This window comes from Gracilinanus agilis, chromosome X, assembly GCF_016433145.1.
Source record: "Gracilinanus agilis isolate LMUSP501 chromosome X, AgileGrace, whole genome shotgun sequence".
NCBI classification, from domain to species: Eukaryota; Metazoa; Chordata; class Mammalia; order Didelphimorphia; family Didelphidae; genus Gracilinanus; species Gracilinanus agilis.
The window spans coordinates 62,547,012-62,571,077 of NC_058136.1; the positions used below are offsets into that span (position 1 = coordinate 62,547,012).

At 50.3% G+C, this 24,066-nt stretch overlaps 1 protein-coding gene across 1 annotated transcript in view; it reads right to left on the reverse strand.

Moving 5' to 3' along the window:
- The window catches only part of LOC123253589 (E3 ubiquitin-protein ligase HUWE1), a 98,921-nt gene that overhangs the window by 30,012 nt on the left and 44,843 nt on the right, over positions 1-24,066 (reverse strand). The window contains exons 21-42 of the mRNA XM_044682757.1: positions 23,359-23,570; positions 18,845-18,902; positions 18,098-18,274; positions 15,404-15,649; positions 14,652-14,785; positions 13,993-14,096; positions 13,054-13,245; positions 11,190-11,406; positions 10,676-10,798; positions 9,782-10,016; positions 8,454-8,684; positions 7,710-7,832; positions 6,945-7,040; positions 6,485-6,754; positions 4,491-4,643; positions 4,230-4,357; positions 4,004-4,085; positions 3,467-3,643; positions 2,903-3,062; positions 2,300-2,658; positions 1,488-1,683; positions 382-549 (exon numbers count right to left, since the gene is read on the reverse strand). Of these exons, the coding sequence (XP_044538692.1) occupies positions 382-549; positions 1,488-1,683; positions 2,300-2,658; positions 2,903-3,062; positions 3,467-3,643; positions 4,004-4,085; positions 4,230-4,357; positions 4,491-4,643; positions 6,485-6,754; positions 6,945-7,040; positions 7,710-7,832; positions 8,454-8,684; positions 9,782-10,016; positions 10,676-10,798; positions 11,190-11,406; positions 13,054-13,245; positions 13,993-14,096; positions 14,652-14,785; positions 15,404-15,649; positions 18,098-18,274; positions 18,845-18,902; positions 23,359-23,570 (3,841 nt within the window). The remainder of the gene's footprint in view (positions 1-381; positions 550-1,487; positions 1,684-2,299; positions 2,659-2,902; positions 3,063-3,466; positions 3,644-4,003; positions 4,086-4,229; positions 4,358-4,490; positions 4,644-6,484; positions 6,755-6,944; positions 7,041-7,709; positions 7,833-8,453; positions 8,685-9,781; positions 10,017-10,675; positions 10,799-11,189; positions 11,407-13,053; positions 13,246-13,992; positions 14,097-14,651; positions 14,786-15,403; positions 15,650-18,097; positions 18,275-18,844; positions 18,903-23,358; positions 23,571-24,066) is intronic.

Genomic DNA, 24,066 nt, shown 5'->3' on the forward strand with positions numbered 1-24,066 from the left:
CCCCACCCCTGTGCTACAGTTCAGCTTGCTTGGCTGCTTTGTCCAGGACATGGCTGCCAGGCCCATGGCATTGTCACAAGTCATCAGATGAGAAGCAGAGGGCAGATTAGATGTAAAAGTGTTTAAGCCGTAATTCAGGGTCTCCTTTTCCACAGCTCTCACCCAACATTATGATGTCTCCTGGGCTGTGCCTGGCATTTTGGTAAGCTTACAAGTCGACTTACACAGGTCAGAAATTAAATGTGTCTGCGTAACTGGGGGACGGGAACCAAAGGTTTGAGACAATCTACAAACGTGCTCCCTAGTGTGGCCCAGGCTCCACGTGAGAAGGGGCTTTCTTGGTCCCATGCAATCTTCCCCACTGTTTGGTAAGCCACATACCTTCGTCTGGAGCATGGTAGGCGGCCAAGGCATTAAGCATGTCATAAATCACCTCCTTGATGGTGTCGGGAATGAGAGGCAGAGCAGAGGGCTTGACAGGGGTCGTCTTCACCAACTGCACAGCGTTGGGACCTTTGATTCTCAAGTTCTCGAATTCATCATCTGATGCTGAGCCAAAGCAGGGGACAGAAATACAAGTTTCTTGGTCAGCACAGACCACGAGCCCACGACCCACTGATGACCCACCGGTGAAGGCTGGAGCCTCAAGGGAAGCTGGCGGAGTTTGCAGGGCTAAGTTCTCTTTATTGCCAGGCTCTCTCTAATCCGGCAGAGATAAAGCACTCCTAAGCTAGGGGAATCCCAAGATGGCGGTACACAGAAGAGGTCCGGCTCTCGATGGAGACCAACCTGACTTAGGACTCGGGGAGGCGGAATGGTAGGACGGCGAAGAACACGAGTGCAAGGGTTGGATTGAAATTCAGGCTTCCGCACCTTCTTCATATAGAATACAAATGACTTGGGAGGAGACCACCTGTAGTGCTTGGCCCTAGGACCCAACTCGACTCAACGTCCCACCTGGCCAAAGCCTAACTGCTCACTATTACTCATACAGATGATGATGGAGACTTAAGAGCCGAGAGAGGGATCTGGTCCCAACTTCCCCATTTCTTGAGATCTGGAAGGCCCACAGTGACAGAAGTATAAATGGTAGAAGCCGTGCATTCTGACATTACAGATGGCTCCATGCTCTTCTAACCCTTCCATTAGAAACGCCCACCTCCAGGTGTAGACAGGGCTCTCTCTTCTGGGCCTCTCCCCACCATGCAGGCTTCATTTCGACTTCTCCAGGTTAGGGTTAGATCGAGTCTTACGTTCGAGAGGCCTATCTGCTCAATAATGCCTTCCTCTACTACTCCAAACCATTTGAAGAAAGGCCAAAACAGCTCAGTGCCAGCTGCTGCGTAATTTATTCACCAGCTAAATGAAAAATTCCAAAAGGAGCCACACCACGTCTCACCTCTCTCAGGTGAGGCCTGAACCGAAAACATGGAGATAAGCAAGAGGCATTCGCGTTCACTGCACATTGAAAGGGTCGGGAGACTCACCGGTTCCTGAGCCTCGAGGGGCTGGAAGAGCAATTCGAATACAGCCATTTGCCACCTCAGTGAAGATGTCCGGATTCCGACAGGCGGCTGGCCCAAGTACACGGAGGATATAGTTGATCTCTCGAGAGCCGAGGCTGCCAGAAACCACCCCAGATGTGGTGCTTCCTGCCCCACTTGTAGCTGCAGATCGCACGACCTAGAAGGGGAGTCACGAGGTAGAAAAACTAGGTTGATGCCCACTCAGAGGACTCCTGGACCACCAACAGGGAAGGTCAAGAGGAACTCAATGAGGATTTGTTCAATGAAGACTCGCTACGAGGCACTCTTCAAAGATGCCCCCAAACATCTCAGCTACCATTCGATGCCTTCCTTTGCAGGGGGTGGTGGTAGAGAAAATGACAGTGGTCAGGAGCGGACCACGGGCCATACGAAGAGTGCCCAGCAGAGCTGGGCGATGAGCCCCTCATTTGAGTACTTGTACTCGATCACATGGGAAGACACAAAGGGCATCTAAAAACATCTGTTAGATGGAAGCATAAGATTCATCACTGGTCTGTTTGGCCATTTGTTTGAGGGTTTTGGTTGTGTAAGATTATTCACTCGCGACAACGAATAATACGGAAATACGTTTACACGACCGCTGGTCAGGTGGGAGGAGGGAGAGAGACAATTTGGATCACAGAACTTCAGAAAACTCATGTGGAAATTTGTTACTAAAAGAAATCGGTTAAGTTGCCCTAGAAGAGAAGAGCTGCAAATGGGGTGGTCAAATCTGGAAGGATAAGAATGGCAGAGAAAAGCTGGCCACATACCTTTTCCATGGTATGCTGTAGAGTACATGGGTCCTCAATGATGTGCCTCAAGAGTAGGGTAACCAGTGGGGTAAACCCATTGAAGCCTGAGCTCTGGGTCAAGTTAAGGATCATGCGGGTGCTCTTGAGCTCAGCAAACATCAGGGCGTACTTGTGGTCTCGGGTGAGCCGTAGGCAGAGGCGCAGAGTGGCATGCAGTGTGTCCGGGTCCACGGGAACACCTAGCATGCTCACACAGGCCCTGATTAGAACGGTCACCATCTCCTCGGTGAGGCCCTGGATCAGGATCTCCCCTAGCTGGGCCTCCTCAGCAACCAGTTCCTTCTCGAGGGTTGGACTCTCAGGAGCCAAGGGGCATTCTGAGAAAAAGGAGACAGGAGAATTAGGTTAAAAAGACTCCCAAGTTGGCTTCGATTCTCTGGGACAAAGACAGCACAAACACGACATCTTCCAGCCAGGTTAATGTCCAATGACATGGCTTCCAAAGCACGCAAAGGAACAAATGAACCAAATGGACTAAAAAACAACCAGGGAGGACTAGCTTATTGGGCTTTCCCAGCACCCCCCAGACAAACCAGGGGAGGACGCAGAGGTCCGTACCACTGGAGGATTTCTCCTCAGCCGTCTTGGTATCAACTTCTTTGGTTTCATCCAAGGTCTTGTCCAGTTCCTGCTCGTTGCCATCTTTGGGGTTCTTGTTAAGCCTTGGCACACGCAAGAGAGTTAGCATCACAGGGCGACGGTTCCCAGTTTCTTCATTGACCTGTATGTTAAAATGGAAGGCATCACTGAACAAATGAAAATTAGGAGGTGGGCAGAATCTCGCTTCTGCTGTGTCCGTGCACCATGTCACAGGCATGCTGGAAGCATTCAAAAAGAAGGCAGTCTCACCACCTCCAAAGAGGCCAAGAACAACAAAGCTCATTCTAAGGCTTATATGGTGGCTGTCTCTGATTCCAGAAAGCTTGGCCTATCCTCCAGTGATGATGACTCTGCTCCCAGATCACTTTAAAGTGCTTCAGCTTAGTGCTGAAGAGACATTGTCCGTGCTAAAGCCTGTCTCACCAAACCTCTCTAAACCCTTCTGCTAGTGGAAGTATTGGACTTCAGCAAGAATGGGGAAGGGGAGGAGGTTGTGAGGGTAAGAGAAAAGGCGTCCACACCCACCTGAACCATCGTGGTGAACTGCACAGTATATCGCCGCCGCCCAGCTGTGAAGCGGACGCTTGTCTCACCAGCTTTCCAGGCAGCATCGATGGTGCTATTGTTGCTCGCGCTGTAGCTGCACCAGCGCCCAGAGCGATCATCGAACCAGCGCCAATTGTTATTGTTGGCCTGCAGGTACTAGTGGGCAAAAGGGGAGGTTTATTTTCTCTCTCCGAGAGGGCCTAGAAAGGTTCCCTCCGGAACGCCAGGCCCATCCAAGAGGGGAGGAGAGAGACACACAACCAACTGGTTCTTCTGGAAAAAAGAACTGTCACTCCAGAGGCTGTGTCTCAGGTAATGGCAATGTCTATTTCGAAAAACTCCAGGAAGCATATTAAACCTTTCAGAGAAACCATGCAAGACAAAACGGAGGTTCTCTCTCCCCTACAAGCAAATGTGACGGAGATCACTAGATAACGATTTCACCTTCTCTTCTCACCAATGACCCAAACCCTCTCTCCTTTCTCAAGGGCCACCACCTCACCAACCTCCGCTTACCTTGTTCATCTGGGCTCTCCTCTTCGAAGAGATGGCCGTCTTCTCATAGAAGTCAATGAGGAGCAGCACTGGTGTGATCCATCTGAAAAGGGAGGAAGTAGACCACACCTAAAAGAACTGTGGAAGGCCCACACACTCTGGAGACTCGTCATTCCCTAACTAAGAGATCACTCAATTGAAAAGGCCTGTCGAAAACAGATCATGGCAATTGGCGTCAGTCACTTACTTTGGGGTGTGGATCTCCTTCTGCTCTTTGGCAGCCTGAAGGCACGGCTGGACCACTTCCAGAAGTTTGATGAGGACGTTGAGGATGCCGCTAGATTCGACCACTCGAGCACAAGGGAGTTTCAATTCCTGAGTTGGCAAAAGCAATAATGAAATGACGGAGTAGACAGGAGGGAATGTGATGGACCGTTTCTACCTCAGTACTCTAAAGCGCCCCGAATTTGTGACTGTTACGCCTTAGATGAACACAACACAAGCTTACCTCAAACAGTAACGTCAGCAACAAGATTCTAGTAGCCAAGTTTGAGGCCTGGGGAAGTGTGACCATCTGACTGATCCATTCAGAGACTGTTTTGGTGTCACTAGTTGTCAGAGGAAGAGCCGCTTTGATCAAAACATCAGCTGCTTCCCAGACCTGGAGAGGGGAAAAGCCATGAGGTACATGTTTGTAGAGCTGCATGTTATGGCTAGTCTGCAAAAAGGCAAGAGAGTACCAGCTATGGGGTGTGGTGGTGACTGCTGGAGAGGGTGGGCTCCAGGCAAAGAAACCCCATTCTTTCCTATCATATGCTCTAGATTTTAGTCATTAAGACACCTCCACACCATCACTCTGAAAAAAACGACTCAAATGCACTTAATTACCAAGTTTCTCTGAGGAGCTCCAAGGAATAAAAGGAAGGCTGAAGGGAGCTCCTCTGAAGGAGGCAGGTTCTAGTTCATTGCACTAACCACCAAAATCAGAATGTTTTGCAAATCAAATGGGTCGTCCTAACTCTGTAAATGGAGATGTTTGAAAGATGGGCAGAAGACAGGTTTCCAGAAGCCAAGAGACCAGGATGCTCTGAGGTAGGCCAGGGAAGAGAAGGCCCGCACGGCTAACAGTCGGGGTCGAGGAGGGGGGGTTGGGGTGCCAAGAATGCGAGAAGGGCTGTGAGTCACGATGCCCAGACTCGAGAGCCGAGGAGGGGAACGAATGACCTTTGGCCCGGACGTGACCAAAGAGAAACGCAGTCGATGCCCCAGTGAATGGGGAGAGAGGAAGAGAGCAGCGGAGGAGAGCTCGAGCCCACTCGAGTGGCCTTTGGGGAAAGATCAGGGAAAAGGGGAGCCCGAGAAGGGTAGACGGAGTCGCGGTTTCCCGCAGAGGGAAGAGAACAGAGCGCCTGGGAGCTCCGGGCCAGGAAGTTGGGCTTCTGAGTGCTGGGAACGTCCCTGAAGGAGGCCCCTCTTGGGACCAGCCGGCTTAACTAGCAGAAGAGCCGGGGCTGGGGAACGTGTCGTGGCCCCAGAGGCGGCCTACATGGCAGCGGAGCCTTCTGTCTAGTCTAATGCATTCTGCTTGGGGAGGAGATGGAGAGATGCAGGCCACCTGGCGGGACAGCCTGAAGAAGGGGCCGTCCAAGAGAGCGCCCCGGAGCCCTGCGGGTCACTGACCCGAAGCCGTGACTCCAAAGCTGGGAGAATGAAGGATCACCCTGAGTGATAAGAGTCAGGACCTCAACGATATAGAGCACTGGGCCTAAATTCACAAGGGATAAAGGAGGAACAAAAAAAATTAGGCTTCAGAAACATGAGATGGGCTTAAGACCAGACAGCAGACGGTTAATCTGCATGATGGGTCAGAGTACAAGTTCAATGGCAAGGGGGGGGGGGGGGGTGTGATATGGAAGTCCAACAAGGTGGCATGAACATGACTCGGGCCTTCTGGACTACGAAGGTGAGAGGGCCGCTGTACTCTCTCCTTGTCAAGACTCATCTAGAGAATAGTATTTATCTATTCAGGACACTAAAGTTTAAGAAGAAGCCTGATGAGTTGAAGAAGGGGTAGGTTTAGCCTAGAGAATAGGTGGGGAGAGAGGCATAGAGAGATTAGAGGCCTTGCTTTGTTCAGCTCCATGGGAGTAAACTTGTAAACCTTCCAAAGAGGGACCTATCAGCACTGTTTGCAGACCAACATGGAGAGCTGTCTCCCAAGTGCAAAAGAAGTCTTTCAGACAGCCATTTGGTGGGAATGATCTATCTAAGCGGTATTGGGGGGCAGGGGTGGGGGGAGAAGAAGAGACAGGACAGGATGGAGACATGCTGGTTACCCTACTGTTAAGTGTGTAGATTGTGAAGGACTAATGAGGGTGTTCTGCCTAAGAGGATTATGGGTAAGAAGCTGGAGTCTGGAGGCGACGGAGATCCTTAAGGAGGACAGGTCCTTCAGCCGGCAGGAAAAGGCTAGTCCCAGCATCTGCAACAGGGCATGTTCACCTGATTGACCACTTGCTTCAGAATCATGTCCCGGTAATCAGCCCCATTGCGTTTAATGGCAGTCATGATCAAGTCGCAGACACGATACACAGTATCTGGCAGCTCATCAAGGAGATGGAAGCAGCCCGGCAACATGGTGTCTGTGAAACTGTGGAGCTCCTCCTGCTCCAGGGGCTCAGCATCCTGAAACTTCTCTAGGCACTTGGCCTCTTCTTCTTCCTGCTTTTCCCGGGCTTTCCGCTCTTCTTCCTCCTTCCTACAGGCAGCTTCCTAGAAGTCAAAGAAGATGAGGACAAGTTAGGGGGTCAGAGAGTAAGGGATTCACTAGAGTTTGGCTCCGCTGTTCCTGCTTTGTCAGCGGGCAACCTAGAGGCCAACGGGAGTGAGGCTGGCATGAGCAAGTGCTCCTGTCTCCTAGGTGGGTTTCCCTGAGGGAAAATAACTTTGGCTTTAAAATTACCTCGGGGGACTCTGCTCTCTGATCCATTGGGATGTCCTGTCCCAGAGACATGGCAATGGCTCTCATCATCTGGTCCTCTTCTGACATGCTGAGATCCTAAAGCAATGAAAAACATTGCAAAGACCTAGGTGATCCCTGATTCAGAGGCTACTTCTCTAATCTTTCGAACGCCCAAATACATCACAAGAATATTGGACGCCTGTGAACGATCACAGGCGGGGAAACACCCCAGACACGGCACGGGAGGTAGAAAGTTCTAGTCCTGGAAGAGCAGAACGAGGAAATTGGTAGGAGGCTACCCTGCCACCCTTATAAGGCAAAACAAAATGAGGACCAGGGCCCTAGCATGGGGCCAAAAGCAATAGACTTGGCTTCTCCTTGGAATGATCTAGAACGTGCCGGTGAACCTATGGCACACATGGGAGAGGGGGCTGCTCCAATCCCCCTCTCCGCTAGTGCCTGAGGATATTTCTCTCATCACCCACCCTTCTGCTCAGCAACCCAATGGGAGTACTTTCCTCCTTCCCCTGTCTGGGGTAAATGGGTGGCTCACATGCAGCAGGGCATGAGGCTTGCAATTTGGGCACTTGGTCCCTAAAAGGTTTGCTATCATTGATCTAGAATACACTGGAGGACAGATATTGAAATTAAAGAGTCAGTTAGTGCTGATGTCCCTCTCGACCTCAAAGCCAAGGACTCCTTTAGAAAAGCAACTAGAAGGCGGCTGAGGGCAAAGTTAGTTGAAGAAGCCCATACCCAACTCACCCGGACAACTCCTCCCATGAGTGGGGGCGGGTGGGTCAAGAGATACTCTGTAGCTTGTTCCATGGTGCTGGTATTCAATAAGGCCTCCATGGCATGCTCTCTTGTGAAGCCCATATCCATTAGCTGGAAGGAGAAAGACCTCTTCAAGCCCCACTAGAGCAGAGAAGAACCTGCCCTGGCACCATAGGGCGCCAGGGATGCCAGAGCTGCACAGATCACCTCATCCAAATATTCTCATTCCCAGAGAAGGCAAGTTCGACACAGCTAGGTGATGGGGACAAGCGCCAGAGTTCCCGGGATGACGGCCTTTCTTCTTGCTCTCTGGTAAATCTCACCGCTCTATCTAAGCGTTATCAGGTACTCTTTAACAACGGAGCCTGTGGCTGTCAGCTACCTAAAAGCTAGGCTTTTGAAGAAAACCAATGCTGTCTCCCTCAGTTGGAAGGCTGGAGGGGAGTGAGCCACTGGGAGAGGCAGCCTTTATTTAAATGACATGGAGTGGATGGTCACTCTTCCTACAAGCAGTGAACCAGCCCACCACACACCTCTTTCTCATGGATTCTTGCCTAGTTTAGATCATTGTGCAGGAAACGAAGGGCTACAGGAAGGACACCCGAAGGCTCCGTAGTTTTAAAAGCATTAGGAAGGAGCTTACGTATTGTGATAATGGCTCAGCCTACTGAAATCGGGGGAAGCGGTGCTTCTGGGCCTTCCAGCACCATCGCAGGGCACGGTGCACCTTACCTGCTGGAGCTGCTGCTGGTTGACCTGAGGGTCACGGCGAGAGCCACTCTCCTCTTGCCCTGCTTCTTCTTCTCCTCGGGTCCCTTCCTTATCCTTGCTCAGTCGCTCTCGGATGACAGGTTCCCCACGGAGGATGTGACACAGGATTGCCAGCATTGATTCGGCCATGCGCCCACCATACACTTTTAGAGGCTTCCGGTTCCACAGATTCTTGATGCAGGTGAAGGCTGCCTGTAAGGGGCTCCCAGGGGTCAGGTAAGTGCCCTTCACCAACACACCCAATATAACCACGGAAACCCCTGAGGCTAAAAGGGGCCAGAGCCCAGGTGTTGAGGCAGATAGCAACCTAAGTGGAGCCCTTATAACTGTCTAGTCATATTCTATTTTTTCCCCCCAAGCCAAACAATTGTGGAACAAAGTAGAATCCAGAGAGAGAGAGAGAGAGAGAGAGAGAGAGAGAGACAGACAGACAGACAGACAGACAGACAGACATACACACAGACTTCTCATTCTCGTTGCCCATGGAAGGAAGCCAAAAGTTTAGCGGGCCTGGGGACTACAATTCTGAACTAAAAAACATTCTTGGATCTAGGAGGAACTGATCCCATGTCCCGAGTGTGGCGTACGTCGTCAAACAATGGATCTTGAATTGCTTGATTTGTTCAAGACGGGGGATCAAGGTAGAGACTGATGACTAGCAAGGAAAAAGAATCTAAAAGGAAATGCTACCAGACTTGGTTGGGGTGGCACAACTAGGTGGCTCAGTGCATTGAGAGCCAGACCTTGAGATAGGAGGTCCTTGGTTTGAATCGGGAATCAAGACACATCATAGCTGCGTGGTCTTGAGCAAGTCACTTAACCTCCATTGCCTAGCTTATTGCTCTTCTGCCTGGAACCAATATTTAGTACTGAATCTACAATGGAAGGGGAGGGTTTTTAAAGAAAATAAACTACACAGACAGCAAGAATTTAACCCAACCTGAGCACTGAATAAAATGTCGAAAGTGGGGGCAGCTGGGTAGCTCAGTGGATTGAGAGCCAGGCCTAGAGACGGGAGGTCCTAGGTTCAAATCCGGCCTCAGACACTTCCCAGCCGTGTGACCCTGGGCAAGTCACTTGACCCCCATTGCCCACCCTGACCACTCTTCCACCTATAAGTCAATACACAGAAGTTAAGGATTTAAAATTAAAAAAAGTCGAAAGTGATAATAAAGATGCAGCTTTGAGTCCCTTCCTATGGGCCCCGTGCCCCAGAAGTCCATCATTTGAAGGCAGAGTAGAGAGAGCAGACCTGGTTATGAAATCCTCCTGGGATAAAGGTCACTCACCTTCTGAGTAACGACAAGGAATCTCAGGGCACTGAACTGGGGGTGGCTTTGGCCCCCAGGAAGCTTGGCTGGTAGAGAGTGAGGGGACTCCAGCACAGTGGTTGGGTTCACCATCTTCTCTACCAGCATGAGCCAGGCGTCTAGGAACTCTCCCGTGCCATCTGGCAGGTCAGGGTGCTCAAGGCCCTCAGAAACAGGAACTTTGCCTCCCATGGAGAGAGCCCAGTTGAAAGTTCTAAGTAGGGAAAAGGAAAGGCAAGGAAGGAGCATGTCCAAGCCTCAGTGGGAAGGGAGGGTAACAATTCAATTCCTGTACTGGCACACACGACTATCTCACTGTGGAGGGTACAATGTGGGCACTTTTTTGTGTCGAAATGACAGGGTCCCAGAGTTTCGATTTGGGGCTTTCTTCAACGGGGGAGTGAGAACGGAGATCAAACACATAAAGGAGAGACTCTTAATCTGGGGTCCAAGAAAACGAGTACTTCTGAAAGCCCCATCTCGCTTCTTGGGTAAGCCCGAGTATTCTGTTTTATGTACTTCACAACGTTATCCTGAGAAGGGGGTTACAGACTTCTATGCCTCCCTACCCCAGGGGCCACCCATCTGGAAAAAGGCGAAGAGCTCTTGGCTTAATGAACGGAACGCTATTCAGGGGAGGGCACGGGAAATCCCTCTCCGCCTAGCACTTCATCTCAAAGCGCCAAAGGTGCCAACAATCACTACTTACTTCCTTTCATCAGGAATAGAGGAAGATGGGGCTCATGGAAACCAAATGGCTGAGTTTTCAGCTTACACCACCCCGCCCCCAAACCATAGTGACCTGCGTTAGGGGACCTGAAGGCTGGATAGCTTTGTCCCTTCAAGGTGGAGTGGATATGGGGTTGTCCTTACTCAAAAAGAGCATTGTGGCCCCCAGAGCAGAGGAATTTTTGTAGCATGAGGTGGTACGGGTACTTCCTCTCGTCGAACAGCATAGGGGAGGTGAAGCCGACTGAGCAGATGAAGAAAGTCAGCCTGTAGAAGAGAAAGGGGCACAAACAGCCCCAAATGGGTCCCATCTGAGCATGGCCTAACAGATAGCACAGAAAAAAAATCGCTTTTCTCCGGTAAGGGCCACTTCTCTAAGCCATCCATAGGGTAGCGAAGGAGGCAGGCAGAAGAGCCTAAAGAAAAGACAGCTCCGGAGCTTGCAACCCATTCCTCGAGATCACAGAACACACGTCGGAAGGAGCTCCGAGAACAGTTGGGCCAAGGCTACCTTTCTTTATACAGAGGGACCGGGAAGTTAGGGGCAGTTGAGACCACAGGATGGTCTTTTGAGATTCAACAGAAACCAATGAGCTTCTCACTGCAGAAGGGAGCGGTCCCCGGTGCTAGGTTCGAGTGGCCTCTGGGGATACCTCACCTGAACCTGGGAGTAGGTGTGTATGGCGGGGGCTGCCAGGACAAGCCCTTGGTGAGGAGTTTGGTGAGAGCAGAGGCTGTTGACCTGGCTGCAGGAGTTGGTGCTGTGGTAGTACTGGTTGCATGGTGACTTCTCCGCTGCCGGACAGGAGATCCCACACAGAGCTTAACGAGAAGTCCAAAAAGCTCAGCAAGAGCTCGGCCTAACCGCGAGGAGGCTGGAAAGAAGAATTGAACTGAGTCGATTCTGAAGCACTCCAAGGCTCCAGGGATCCAGCGACAACAGGCAAATAGGCACGCCTCCGTGCCGCTGGGGGTTGCTGCAGGCACACAGGTCAATAGCAAGGAAGTAAAGCATGAGCTACTTGGAGGCACCAAGATTTGGAAGGACCAAAGTTTGGGCTAGTCATCAGCACATCCGACATTCTAGAAACATCCTGAGAACGTGCCCATTCCAGAATAGATGATACTCCCCCACCCCCACGGCCTACCCACAGCGCTCTCCTGGGTTTCCTCTGCTCAACATAGCTGCCCACCATAAGCCTTTACTTCTCTCGCCAGAGTATCTTGCCAATGGGTTCCTTATCATCTCTACACAAGATAGTTCTCAGAACTATTTATCTAGGCCCGACCTCCCACATCATCAACTGCCCTTGTGACATGTCAAATGGGATATCGCATAGATATTACCAACTCAATGGATCTATTCAAAGCAGAGCTCCTTCGCTGCCACTCCCACCCCCCATTTGCCTGCCATTTTTCAGGGTGTCACAAGCGACCCAGACATCCAGATTGTCATGTGACCAGGACTCCTTACTCACACTCATCCCACAGAGCCAATCAGGCATCAGTTCTGGGTGGTTCACCCTACAGAACAACTCTTTAAATTCATTTTTGCAGCACGTCGCAAAGACGCCCCCGTCTGTCACACTGCCACCCCTTGCCTTCAAAGGCCTTCAGCTTCTCCCACCTAGACTATTGCCACAGTCTGTTGGTGGGTCTGACTGCCTTAGGCCAACTCTTCCCCATTCTAGTCCAACAAGGTGATTTTCCCGAAAGCGCGGATCCTTCCTAGTAAACTCTAGAGGCTCCCCCTAGGGCCACCAGATCAAATAAAACCCCCCAAACAAACTGTTTGGCATTCAGAGCCCTTCATTACCCAGCCCCCTCCTCCTTCCTTTCTAGTCTTCTTTCTTCCATCCACTTCCATCCAGTGACACTGGATGTTCCACCCACATAGACAAGACACTCCATCTCCCAAGGCCGAAATGCTCTCCGTTTCAGCCTCCTTTGAGTAGGGGGGCCAAGATCTCACTTTCTGCAGGAGGCCCCACCAGATCTTACTCCCCCGCCTCCCTCCCTCACCATTGCTAGAGCCATTCCTCAGGGATTGCCACTGCACGTTGTCTTGGCTCCATGTTGCCTCTCACATTCGAATTAGAGCTCTCCCAGGGCACGGAACAAGTTTGGGTTTTCACTGTATGCCTGGCACTCAGCAGGTCTTCAGAAATGTTCACTGCTTGACCATGGGGGGTTCGTTTGACTAGTCTACATGATTGGGGAGGCAAATGGTCCACCTCCAATTTAAAGTACCATCTAGAGAACCAATTCTGGAAGAGCCAAACTAATGAGCTCTTGTTGGGGACCCTCTGTGGTCTTCGAAGAGACACGGGGAAGAAGCAGACACCCCCGTCTAGTGTCTGCGTGTTCCTCGTGGCTTGTTTTTTTTTGGCCAAATACTTCTCTATTCCAAAGGAACGCCACGCACAGGTAAGGGCGTGGGAGCTGGTAGCAAGTATTAACTTTACAGAGAAAAAAAGATGGAAGGCAAGCCTGGGGCACATCCCAGCATCTCAGCCACTCACCAGACAGCAAGGGCTTGATCTGTTTGATCCTCGCAGCCATGGCAGGGGTAATCTTAGACTTGCCCTTGGGGTCTGAACTACTGGGCTCATCAGTTTCCATGGGAGCCAAGGTGTCACCATCCAGGCCAATGCCTTCCAGTAAGCCCTGGGCTGAAGCCTCCACTGTGGCGGTTGTCCCATCACTTTCTCCTTCTGCACATATCAAAACAGGGAAACAAGGATCAGGACGGCCAGAGTCCCTCTGGCTCCTCGGGTCTTTTGGCCTCCCACAAACATGGCTAGGGTGACACACGTGGATTCTAAATGAAAAGGGGCAGCACCCAAATCAGAAAGACAAAGAGGTGTCACCAAGTAACAAGAACGATCCTCTGAGGTGCAGAGGAAGAACAGACGGTAACGTCGGCCGGCCGTTCTTACATTTAACGCAGGGGCAGAACATCTATGGAGGTAGATGGGGGATTCGACTGGCCCCGGCAACTCCAGGTGAAGAGCCTTAAAGTCACCCACTTCTAACAAGACATTCTACAAGTTCTCCCGAAACCCAGACAGGCTACAAAACTCGGGGGGGATCTAGTGCCAGCAAGACCACGGAGACAAATATCGCAAGAGGGGCCGAGAGTAAACTGCTGTCATGACACCGGGGCACTGTATTAGGCTTGATTCTTCTTGGCAATGAAAGCCAAAGAAGCACATTGGGTTGTGAAGGCTTAGTTTTGAGAGAGAATGCGATGGATGACTCGCCAGACCAAGCAGGGGACTTTAAGTAGGGGCAGGGGCTTTGCTTAACACAGAGGGTCTCTTGAGTAAACAAAACAACAATCTGGCAGTCAACCCATCTCCGGAGGTTTGATAATGGCCGACACTCACTCTACTTAGGACAAAACAGAATTCAGGGGTGGAGATGGTGTAACATTCATTGACAAGCTTCTCGAGAGTTACCAGTTCTCTTGGTTCCGTGAGAGGTTGTTGCAGCGGCTGCCTTCTCCTCCTTTGGGACCAATTTCTGCATGTCTGCCTGTCCAAACTCACACCCAGAAGGGAGGCTGAAAACACACCAGAAATGAAAGAAAGGTCTGTCTCTCTTCTTAGCCACAAACCTGACGAGTGAGTAGCTCTACAAGGCCCGGATCCAAGTAAAGAGTTGGTTTATTCTTAGGAGTCAAAAGCAGCTGCTCTATCAAAGAAAAAGCTGCGATCCCAATGCACTACTACCAAGAACTCCCAAAGAAAGCGCCCACTGGAGGACCTCGGGTGACACACAGGGAGTGGCCACTCTCAGATGAAATGAGAACCGGGAACAGAAAGAAGCTGTAGGCAAGGCTATACTTCAAAAGCAATTCTTAATAGAGTGCATTCGGGACAGAGATGGCAGAAAAAGTACAAAGATGACACCCAGGCCAGAATCTCTTTCTGTGATAATAGATTTTAGAGCTGGAAGGGACCTTGGAGTTCAAAGCGGCTCCTCTCCCACTTTACAGGTCCAAAGGTACGGCTGAGGTGAAATGACTCAGCCAGGCGTCAAAGGCAGGACCCGAGATTGGATTTTTATGACCTAGCTTACCAAAAGAGGCTTGGGGGAGAAATCGGCCCCAAATTACCTGTTTGGGGTACAGAGTGAGAGTAGAACTGTGCTTTCCCAGACGAGAGAACAGTAGAGCTGGCTCAGCTTGCTCAGGACACTCAGACCCAACTGGGAACCCCACTGGTTCACCGAGATAGCACGGATCTCGCTCTGGAACAAAGAAACGAGATGGCGCTAAGCCATAGGCACGCAATTTCCCAATTTGAAATGGAAGAAGATTATCAATAGCTTAGTACCCTGCCACGCCAATATCTACGCTGTAGAACAGAACAGAGAGTGGGCCGAATCAAGGAAGCCTCCCATATCCCCTACTTCCTGTGCTCCCATTTAGGATGGGGGTGGGGGTGGGTGCCTAATGTTATCTGTGGAAAGCTGGTGGATACCAAAGGGCACATAGAGCCGTTACCGGATTCAAAAGCAAACGGTCCAATAGTGAAGGTTAGAAATGTTTCCCATGTCCCCTCCCTGATAAGGACGAATCTGAGCCAGCCCACTGTCACCGACAGGTGATGGAACCAGAAAAAAAATGCCGATATACAAAACAGGAAGCACTATGGAGAGAAACCAGGGAACTCGGGAGCCGATAATGGGGCTGACCTTTGTCTAGATAAGAAAACCTCAGCAAATTCAAGGCAATTTCACTTTCTTTATAGGGACCGGCTAAAAAGAAAGCAGAAACGCTGGTTTCTCAAGAAAGCAACCTTTTCTGGGATCCGAAGGTACTCATGTGATCCAAAACAGCATGTTCACCTCAGAGAATCTCATTACCTGGCCAACCCTGCAAGTGTGCACGAACATCATGATGTAGGCGTGAGCAGCCGTGAGGGCATGCAGTAAGGGGGTAGCCTGGGCAGAGAGTGTAGCGTCTGCGACATTGCCAGCACAGGCCAGCTCTCGCAAAAGCACAGAGCCGCCAGGGGCCTCGATCGGCCGGTGCAGTGGTTCCAGAGAGGAGAGGATAGAGTCCAGCTGCAGAAGGCCCTCCTGCAGGACTTTGGGCTCATGGGACAGTGTCTGTAATAAACAATTCAATGATTCCAATATTTTACTAACACTTTCAGCTTTACTATCACGATCGTATATGCAAACAAACTGGCTCCCACCTCTTCCTTCCCCAACCCTCCCACGTAAGGAAGCCAAACAAGCCATCCTGGCATCTTAGCCTCCGCTTCTCTCCAAAGGAGGGAGGCGGGTTTGTTCATGGAACCTTCTAGAACCAGAAATGGTCCTTGGGTTCTGGGTTCTTATAAATGCTATTTTGATGACAGAATACAATATTCTTCCTTCTCGATACTATGTCTCCCAACAGAAAATACTAACAAGGAAAATCGTGAAAGGCCAGAACAGACAGGACACGGCAGATGTGTTGCTGTGAGGGCACCCTCCAAAATGCGGTGGGTGGTGGGATGGTGGACGGGTGGTGTGGCGAGAACCACAGAGACCACATGGGATGGGTCCACCATGGTTCCTAGAGTTCTGTTCAAGAGGAAATGGCAAGACCACCAGGCTTTGCTGGTCCAAGAAGTCACACTGCATCATTCGCTTGTCCTGTCCACATGTAAAGAATGAGGTAATTCTAGTATCTTTTACAGTCTGTTTGCTTCTCTCCCCCAAAGAAAAACCAAAGATTACTCATTGCTAAAGGCCCTGAAGGTTAAGTCAAGAAAGAGAACAGAGCCCCAGACCATATAGCCAGCTCATTGGAGTGAAATACTATTTGCTATTTGGGGCCTTGATTACTTTGGACGCTTTTGTGAGTTCACGTTTGCTTCTTCTCCGTGTGAAGGAGAGGGCTGCTGCCCCACATGCGAAGGGACCAAGAGACCTTGCTCTCGCTCTCTCCCTCCCTCCTCCTCAATTTTCAGAGGTGAAACAAGTCAACTCTCCACCAGCTGTACAATAAGGAGTCTATGTCAGTGATGGGCAAACTACGTATGGCCTGGCTCTGGCTCGCGGGGAATAGTTTGCCCATCGCTGGGCTAGATCATCCCCAGGATTGATGGTCTTGATCTCAAATGACCTTTGCCAGGAACCTCAGAGCTCGTGGTGCTAACTGCCTCTTAGGGTTATTTTCTGTTTCATGGTTTTGCTTAGGGGGTGGGAGCACTTATTTTATTATTATTATTATTATTATTGTTGAAACACAAAAAGTAAACAGGAGAGCTCTACTCCTGCCAAGTATCCCTCTACCCCAGAAGGCACGACGGGGGTTTTGCCAGGTCAAACAGAATGAACAATTTCGTCCAGTGATTGGGCAGACTGGGGCCCGCGGGCCAAACGCGGCCCTTCTATCCAGCCCTTGGGACATTATTCCTAAAATCCATTGCATTGGCCCGCCTAAAGTAGTCTTCCTTTCCTTTGGCCCCCTCTTTGAAAAGGAGGCCCATCACTACTTTAGTCACTTCTCTTACATAAGCCCAAACTGTTTTCCAGAAACGACTAAACTAAATCCAAGCTCGATGAATAGTAAACTAGCCTGTACATCCCGGAACAGTCCTTCCCGCTTGGACTATTTCAGTCTCTTTGGCACCCCGGCCTACTAGAGGGGCAGGTATGTAGAAGCTGAACCCTCATAACTGCCTCAGTTTCAAGTGCTCATGATTCACAATATTTTCTCATGATTGTCGACAGCCGGCCTTTTTTTTTTTTCTTTCAAGAACGTATCTACTGGTTGAAAACTTTCCTATGAGGGAATGAAATCAGTCACCAAAATTGGGAATATAAATTGGACGCCTCCCCCCCCCCCCCCCCACCTTGTAGACTAGCTGGTTACAGTAACTTTGTTTTGTTATCTTTCCTCACTTCCTCTCCACCAAGTTCCTTCAATTTTTCTAACGTGCTAATCTGTTGCATGATGCCAGACGGACACGACAGTCAGGAAAGGCCACTGGGCACATGACGACAAAGGCAGCGGTACCAAGGACAACACGAAAGAGATTTCTCCTTTTGAATGAAATTGGAACATTTTCCAACAAATCTCAAGAGCAGAAGAAAGGATAAAATGGGGGGCGGGGGGTGAAGAGTCACTTAAATTGCCACCATCTGGGTAACTGACTTGAAACAATGTAGTTGTGCTCTTTATCTGCCTGATCTGCTGAGCTGGGAAGCCAGGGAAACTAGTGGAGAGCAGAAAGAAAGCGGAAAGAAGAGCAAACAAAGAAAAGCACAATGAAACTAGAGTGACGCCAACACCAGAGCAAATGGCTGTTGGTTTGGTTCAGAAAGACCGGAGAAAGCCAGAAATGGTCATCATTAAACCACTTCATTTACCATCGTCACAGGAAACCCCAAGACATTCATCAAAGGAAGCCATAATGGAAAAATGCAACACTTCTTCTCATTGCATAACAGCGTGACGGGCAATCAACAGCACCAGGGCTTCAATTCTAGTGCTCGAGAGAAAAGGGAGGAAACACGGGGGCTGTGGGAGGGCAGGCGGGGCAGCATTCTGGTAAACCTTACCAGTATGGACTTGCAGACCCCTGCCACAGCCTGACAGGCAGCTGAGGTGGGAAAGTCGATGGGCAGGTTAGGGAGACCCAGGATAGTGACGAGGGGCAGCAGCCCCTTCTGATTCACGAACTCCTGACAATGGTCATCTGTGGTGTTATTGCTCAGAATGGATTCCACAAACTTCATCTAGGCAGAAAAAAAAGCAGGGAGAGTCACACCTGGAAACGGAGTGGGTAAGGTCTTGCCGAATAACTCCAGCTAATCCCATGCCAAGACCATCCGTTTCCTCATGGCAACCCCAAGGAAAGTAGGGCAGTGTCGTCCAAAAGAAAGCCAAGTAAACGGAGCCTTTGGTCTTCTCCCTGCTGCCCCAGAGTACGTCAAGCTAAGAGTACAATAGGAAAGCTGGGCAGATACCAAGACGAAAGTCTTCTACCCCAGAATGCCTCGGTCCACCCCCAATAATGCTCACGAATGAGAAAACAAATGATGAAGGGATTTCCTACAGCTGCCATTTGAGTTTGGGAGTCACTGGTCTGGCATAACTTCAATGAAACGACTCCTTCACTATCAGAACATGGCACCTGATTGATTGAAGCCAATAGAAGTGGGAGCGACTTCCTTAATATACCTCCTGCCTTTTGCGCCTCCCAATATCAGGGGTGCTGAGCACGCCAGGGGAGGTCCTCTTCCTTTCTTCGCTGTGCTTTACCCACCCACCCCACCCCCTCCAGGAGCAATACTGGGCCAGCTTACCACATTGAGGATGTAATCCATGAGGGGGATGGGGACCCGCTCTTCTGTTCCAACAACCCTAGAAAAGGGGTAAAGAAAACACTTCAAACACTGATAAGAAGGTGGAGTGAAGGGGAGACAGAACCAGATTCCAAGACTGTTCATAAACACACACTCATCTAGCCCAGCGATGGGCCAACTTTTTCAAGAAGGGCTAAAGGGAAGGCAATGCGCCTTTGTCAGTCTGTTTCTAAGGCAATTCTTTCGAGGTTTCATCTTATTGTGTCCTACTCATGGTATCCGTCAGACTGGGAATAACGTCGCCCGGCCAGAAAGAACATTTCAGGGGGCCCCATCTGGCCCGTGGGCCGTAGTTTGCCCATCACCGGTCTAGACAGTCCCTTCAGAAACAATAGAAAGAGGGACTGTAGAGGTATTCCAAAAGCAACTTGAAAGGCCATTTCATCACTAGGAATAAAGTGAAAAATAAAGATTCCAAGCAACCCTTTCAATGCAGGAAAACAAGGAAACAGGATAACCCCTTGGCACGGTCTGCAACCCCCCCTCCCCGCCCCGCCCCAGTATACCACCGCACAACACGTTTTAGCCTCAGGTCTTGAGAGAAGATGGGAAGTAAAGAAGACTGGACGGTATTTCTGACACAAAGGCCCACAACACAGGGAGCCAAGGCTCCAACACCCCCTACCTCACCCTGCTTCCTTATTGTAGGCCCCTACTTTACCTGCTTGCTGTTTTAACTGTCCCACAGAACAGAAAACATGCAGCCACCTCATCTGCCTGGCAAAGGGCAGCAACGTAAAGATTGGGGCGTGGGAAGAAACAGAACAAAAGAAAAGCTATGCGGGAAGAGGGAGCAGCAATGAACAATCGATGAGGCCATCTCCAGTATGACGTTCCCTGAAGTTGACCAGAGCTTTGGAGACTGAGGTAGGAGGGAAGCAGAGAAATAAACCAACAAGGTAAGTGGAGTCACATTTCCCATTTTGGAAGCAGGTCCTCAGAATTGAAAGAAAATGCTCGCTCATCTCTGATCTTTGGGCTGAATCAAGCATTCCCATGCAAGAGGGGATCCCTGCAGCAAAATGGAGACAGGCAAAGAAGGGGTGGACAAGCAGAGAGCTGCAACGGAGTCAAGGCAGACTCGGAGAAGAGGCAGAGTCACTGGGCCTTAGGAAACGGCCTCAGATGCTAAGGGGGATCTAGAGAGATGAAGTGACTGGAAAAAGCCCTAAATGAGGCCACTAACCAGGGCCTGGAAATAGTCGGAAAATGATATCAACAAATAACAACCAAAAACCATAGCCATGCTTGCCAGTCTAACAGTGCCAAGAGCAGTCGGCTATGGCTAGTTCAACAACTTCTTCCTTCTTCCCACCAGCTGACAAAATGTTCTCATCTCCCTCCTCCATCAACTCAATCTCTTTCAGGTTATACCATTCATTGCTCTTGGCAGATAAAATATCATTTTTAAAATGAAAGAAAAAACAAAAAGAAGAAAATAAAAGCCCGTTCCTTCCCGTAATCCTCAACACCAGAGGAGCGTTGGTTTTCAGGCTAAAAAAACCCAGCAGGCCCGAGGCTCAGACAATAGTCCTGACAAGGGCCAACTCTGAAATGAGGGAAAACAGCAAGAACACGGGATTCTGGTTCATCTGTTTCAGACAACCTCTCAGTGAAGAGTCCCAAAGGGACAAGGGCCCATTGGTTGTCCAACATTCTCCACAGATTTTCGGAGAGGACACAATGGGAGGGAAGGAGCAGTGACTCAAAGAGCTCATGAGTTGCTAAAGAAAGAGCTGGCAATTGATCTGAGGCTCCAGGCCTGCCAACAACACTTGGGAAAACAGGCCCAGAAAGTCACAGCTCTCTGCCACCTACAAGAGGCCAGAAGCTGGAGGATCCTAAAGGGGTCCTACTTATGTATTTGCTGCACTCTGAAAGTCTAGATTCAAAGTGACATCTAGGACCCAGGGCCAATAATGGATGCAAAGTCTCAGTACATCTTTCACAACTGGGAAATGAAGACAAGAGCTAAGCTAGCTGGTCATCTGGGGCAGGCAGGTTAGGAAGATGGAAGGTGAGACAAAAGATTCCCTCAGCTAAGGAAAACACTATTTCGCCTGGCACCTCTGAAAACGACTCCTACGTGTGCGTCCTGACTTAAGTAAGATCGGCAGGCCGGCCTCCCATCTAGATACGGAAGAGACTTCCATCTCGAGTGTTTCGTCCCTTTAACTTCACGACTGCCCTGTGGCCTATCCTCATAGTCTTACCTAATCAACTAACCAGCCTAGAAAGGTAGAGTCCTTTTTCTCCCACTTTCTATCCCATTGCCAAGCCCCACCCCACCCCACCTCCTTCTGAAATCGTGAACTAGGGACCTAAGCAGCATCAGCTGGTCCCAGGTATGGCCCATTCACACAGCCCGAGTGCTGGTAATTGGCCGCTATGGGCCCCTGTAAGCTTTATCCTCCATTCAGATGTTGGCTCCGGAGGGCAGGGAATTTCTTACCTCAAGCACCCAAGCCCAGGGCCTTGCTTTTAAAATTTAGGGCTGGGTAGCTCAGTGGAATGAGAGTCAGGCCTAGAGACAGGAGGTCCTAGGTTCAAACCCGGCCTCAGCCACTTCCCAGCTGTGTGACCCTGGACAAGTCACTTGACCCCCATTGCCCACCCGTACCAATCTTCCACCTATGAGACAATACACCGAAGTACAAGGGTTAAAAAAAAAAAGAAAAATTTAGGGCGAGCTAGAGAAAGGGCTAAAGAATGAGAAGATGGTCAAAGGCATTCCACAAGAGTTATCGCCTGAGAGAGATCTCCAAGAGGACCTGGGGACCAGCCAGGATAAAGGGATGGAGAAGGAACAGAGGATGAAGGACAGCTTGGTGAGAACGGCAAGTCCATTAAGGAGGAGTAAGAGGAAAAGAGGCAGGAAAGGGTTAGGGTTAGATCCAGATCGTGGAGAACAAAGAGAGCTGTGGAGAGCTGCTGGGCAGGGGCCGTTACTTGGGCAGCTGGGGGAAATCACAAAGAATCAGGAAGCAGAGAAAGCAAGCAGGACTGATGACAACACTTCCAAGGAGAGGGGCGGAAGGTCTGGCAGAGGCTTTAACCCCTGGAAATGAATGGGATGGGCTGAGAAAAGGAGGTGTTGCCTTGGACATATTTAATTGAAGGTGCCTACAGGACAAGTGTGGGGAATAGGCACCAGGCAGAACGAATTTTGATCGTACTTCAAAGGTAACAGTAATACGCTCAATTATCAAAAGAGAAAATCAAAGATGGAGAAGTGCGAAGTCACACAGTGGAGAGGGAGAATATCTTCTTCAATTTGTCTTGTCAATAATGTGTTGGCATCACCCACTAGACTGGGAACTGCTCAAAGGCAGAGACCACTACCACCTGCCTTTCACTGTATCCTCAGAACTTAGAAAACTGCCTGGGGAGCAGATGGACGGCTCAGTGGATGGAGAGCCAGGCCTAGAGACGGGAGGTCGTAGGTTCAAATCCAGCCTCAGACACTTCCCAGCCATGTGACCCTGGGCAGGTCACTTGACCCCTTTGCCTACCCTTACCACTCCTCTGCCTTGGAGCCAATACACAGTATCGACAGAAGGTAAGGGTTTAAAACACACACACACACACACAGCAATAAAATATAAATATATAACTAGAGGCAGCATGGCAGAGTTGCCAGACGGCTGGCATCCAATAAAGGAAGACCAGAGTTTGAGTGCTCCCTTTAACCCAACTCTGCCCCCCTCACTGCTCTGGGCACTGTTCCAGAACTAAGCTGTGGAGAAGGGGCTCAGATGGGTGGGGAAGAAGCAGGTTTTCTAGCAAAGTAATCCTAGGGTCAGTCCTAACCCCAACCCCAACCCCAACCCCCCCCTTTCATATCCACTTGTCTCCTACTCTTACAATGAGATGAGGACCCAAAGAGAAGCTGATGGAGGAAGTGGGGGGGGGGGGGGGGGAGAGGCCAGAAGAGCTGGCCAATAAAGCCAGCTGAAGCTAGCCAAGAGACAATTAGTAGTCCTGGAGAGCTGGCCTCCCTACCTCAGCACGCCAGCTGAGTGGGCTGTTATTAGGGGCCTCCAGTTAGCCTTGGAGATAACCACGTTGGGGAGGGAGGGGAGATCCGAAAAGCCTACCAACGTATTCCAACAAAAGGGGAAAAGGTTTCAGTAATATTCAGTGTGGTGGAGTATTTGAACTCACATCCAGAACGGAAAGACTTCCTAGGCTGCGAGGCCAGGCTCCGATCTTCCCGATCACTCTGTTCTCCCTTATGATTTAGGGAAAACGGCTTAAAGTACTATCAGGTTAGGAGAAGAACAGAGCAAGGACCCAAAGAGCGAGCCCCAAAGTCCTCCTGCAATGGGCTCGTTCATCGAGTAGAGGCTCAGCTTTCACCAACCAGGTGAGGTGGGAGGGACCTTCGAATCACTTCCCAAGGGAAGACAAAGGTGGCCCAGTGAGCAAAGGGCCAAGGGACCGGAGAGACTCACTGTTGATTCGAGTCGTTGTCACTCTGCGCAGGGGGGTTAAAGCTCTGCATGGCCTGCACCTCCTCTTCTTCCTCATCCTCACTAGAGGCCTCCTCAGCAGCATGGTTAGCTCTCTGCGGAGTAGCTGAGCTGGTGCCGTCCGCCTTCTGAATGGATGGTTTCTGGCAGATGTACTTGGGGTCCCTTCCGAGATTACAGATCTCTTCTAGCAACTAGGAGACAGGAATGGCACAGAATGGTAAGATGCACAAAGTAAGAGAGGCAAGCGTGGGAAATATGACATGCTAAACCCCAGACTGACTAGGAGGAAGGGGAATGTCCAGCAGCGTTCAGGATGCTCTTTCATGTAGTCTGTGATGGGCATGAAGATGGACCTTTCATCAGGGTTGGTTTAAGCCTCGATTTTCAAAACTGCAATGTAATGCAGACTGACAAATTCTATAGGGTAGCTGAACTGCTAGGTGAGAAAAGAGAGGAAAGACTCACTTATGGCAAGATCCGAACACGGGACTTTAGCCTCACTTTTGTCATCTATAAAACTGAGCTAATCCCCCCACCATGAGGCAAAGGAAAGAATGAGGGTACAGTGCTTAGGAAGGAGGGCTGTTACTTCTGAGGGCTTCTAGTGAGGAGAAGGGAAACCCATCATCAGGACAAGCTGGAGGGCTTTCTGGGTTCGCTCTGAGACAGTCCCCCCCCCCCCCCCCC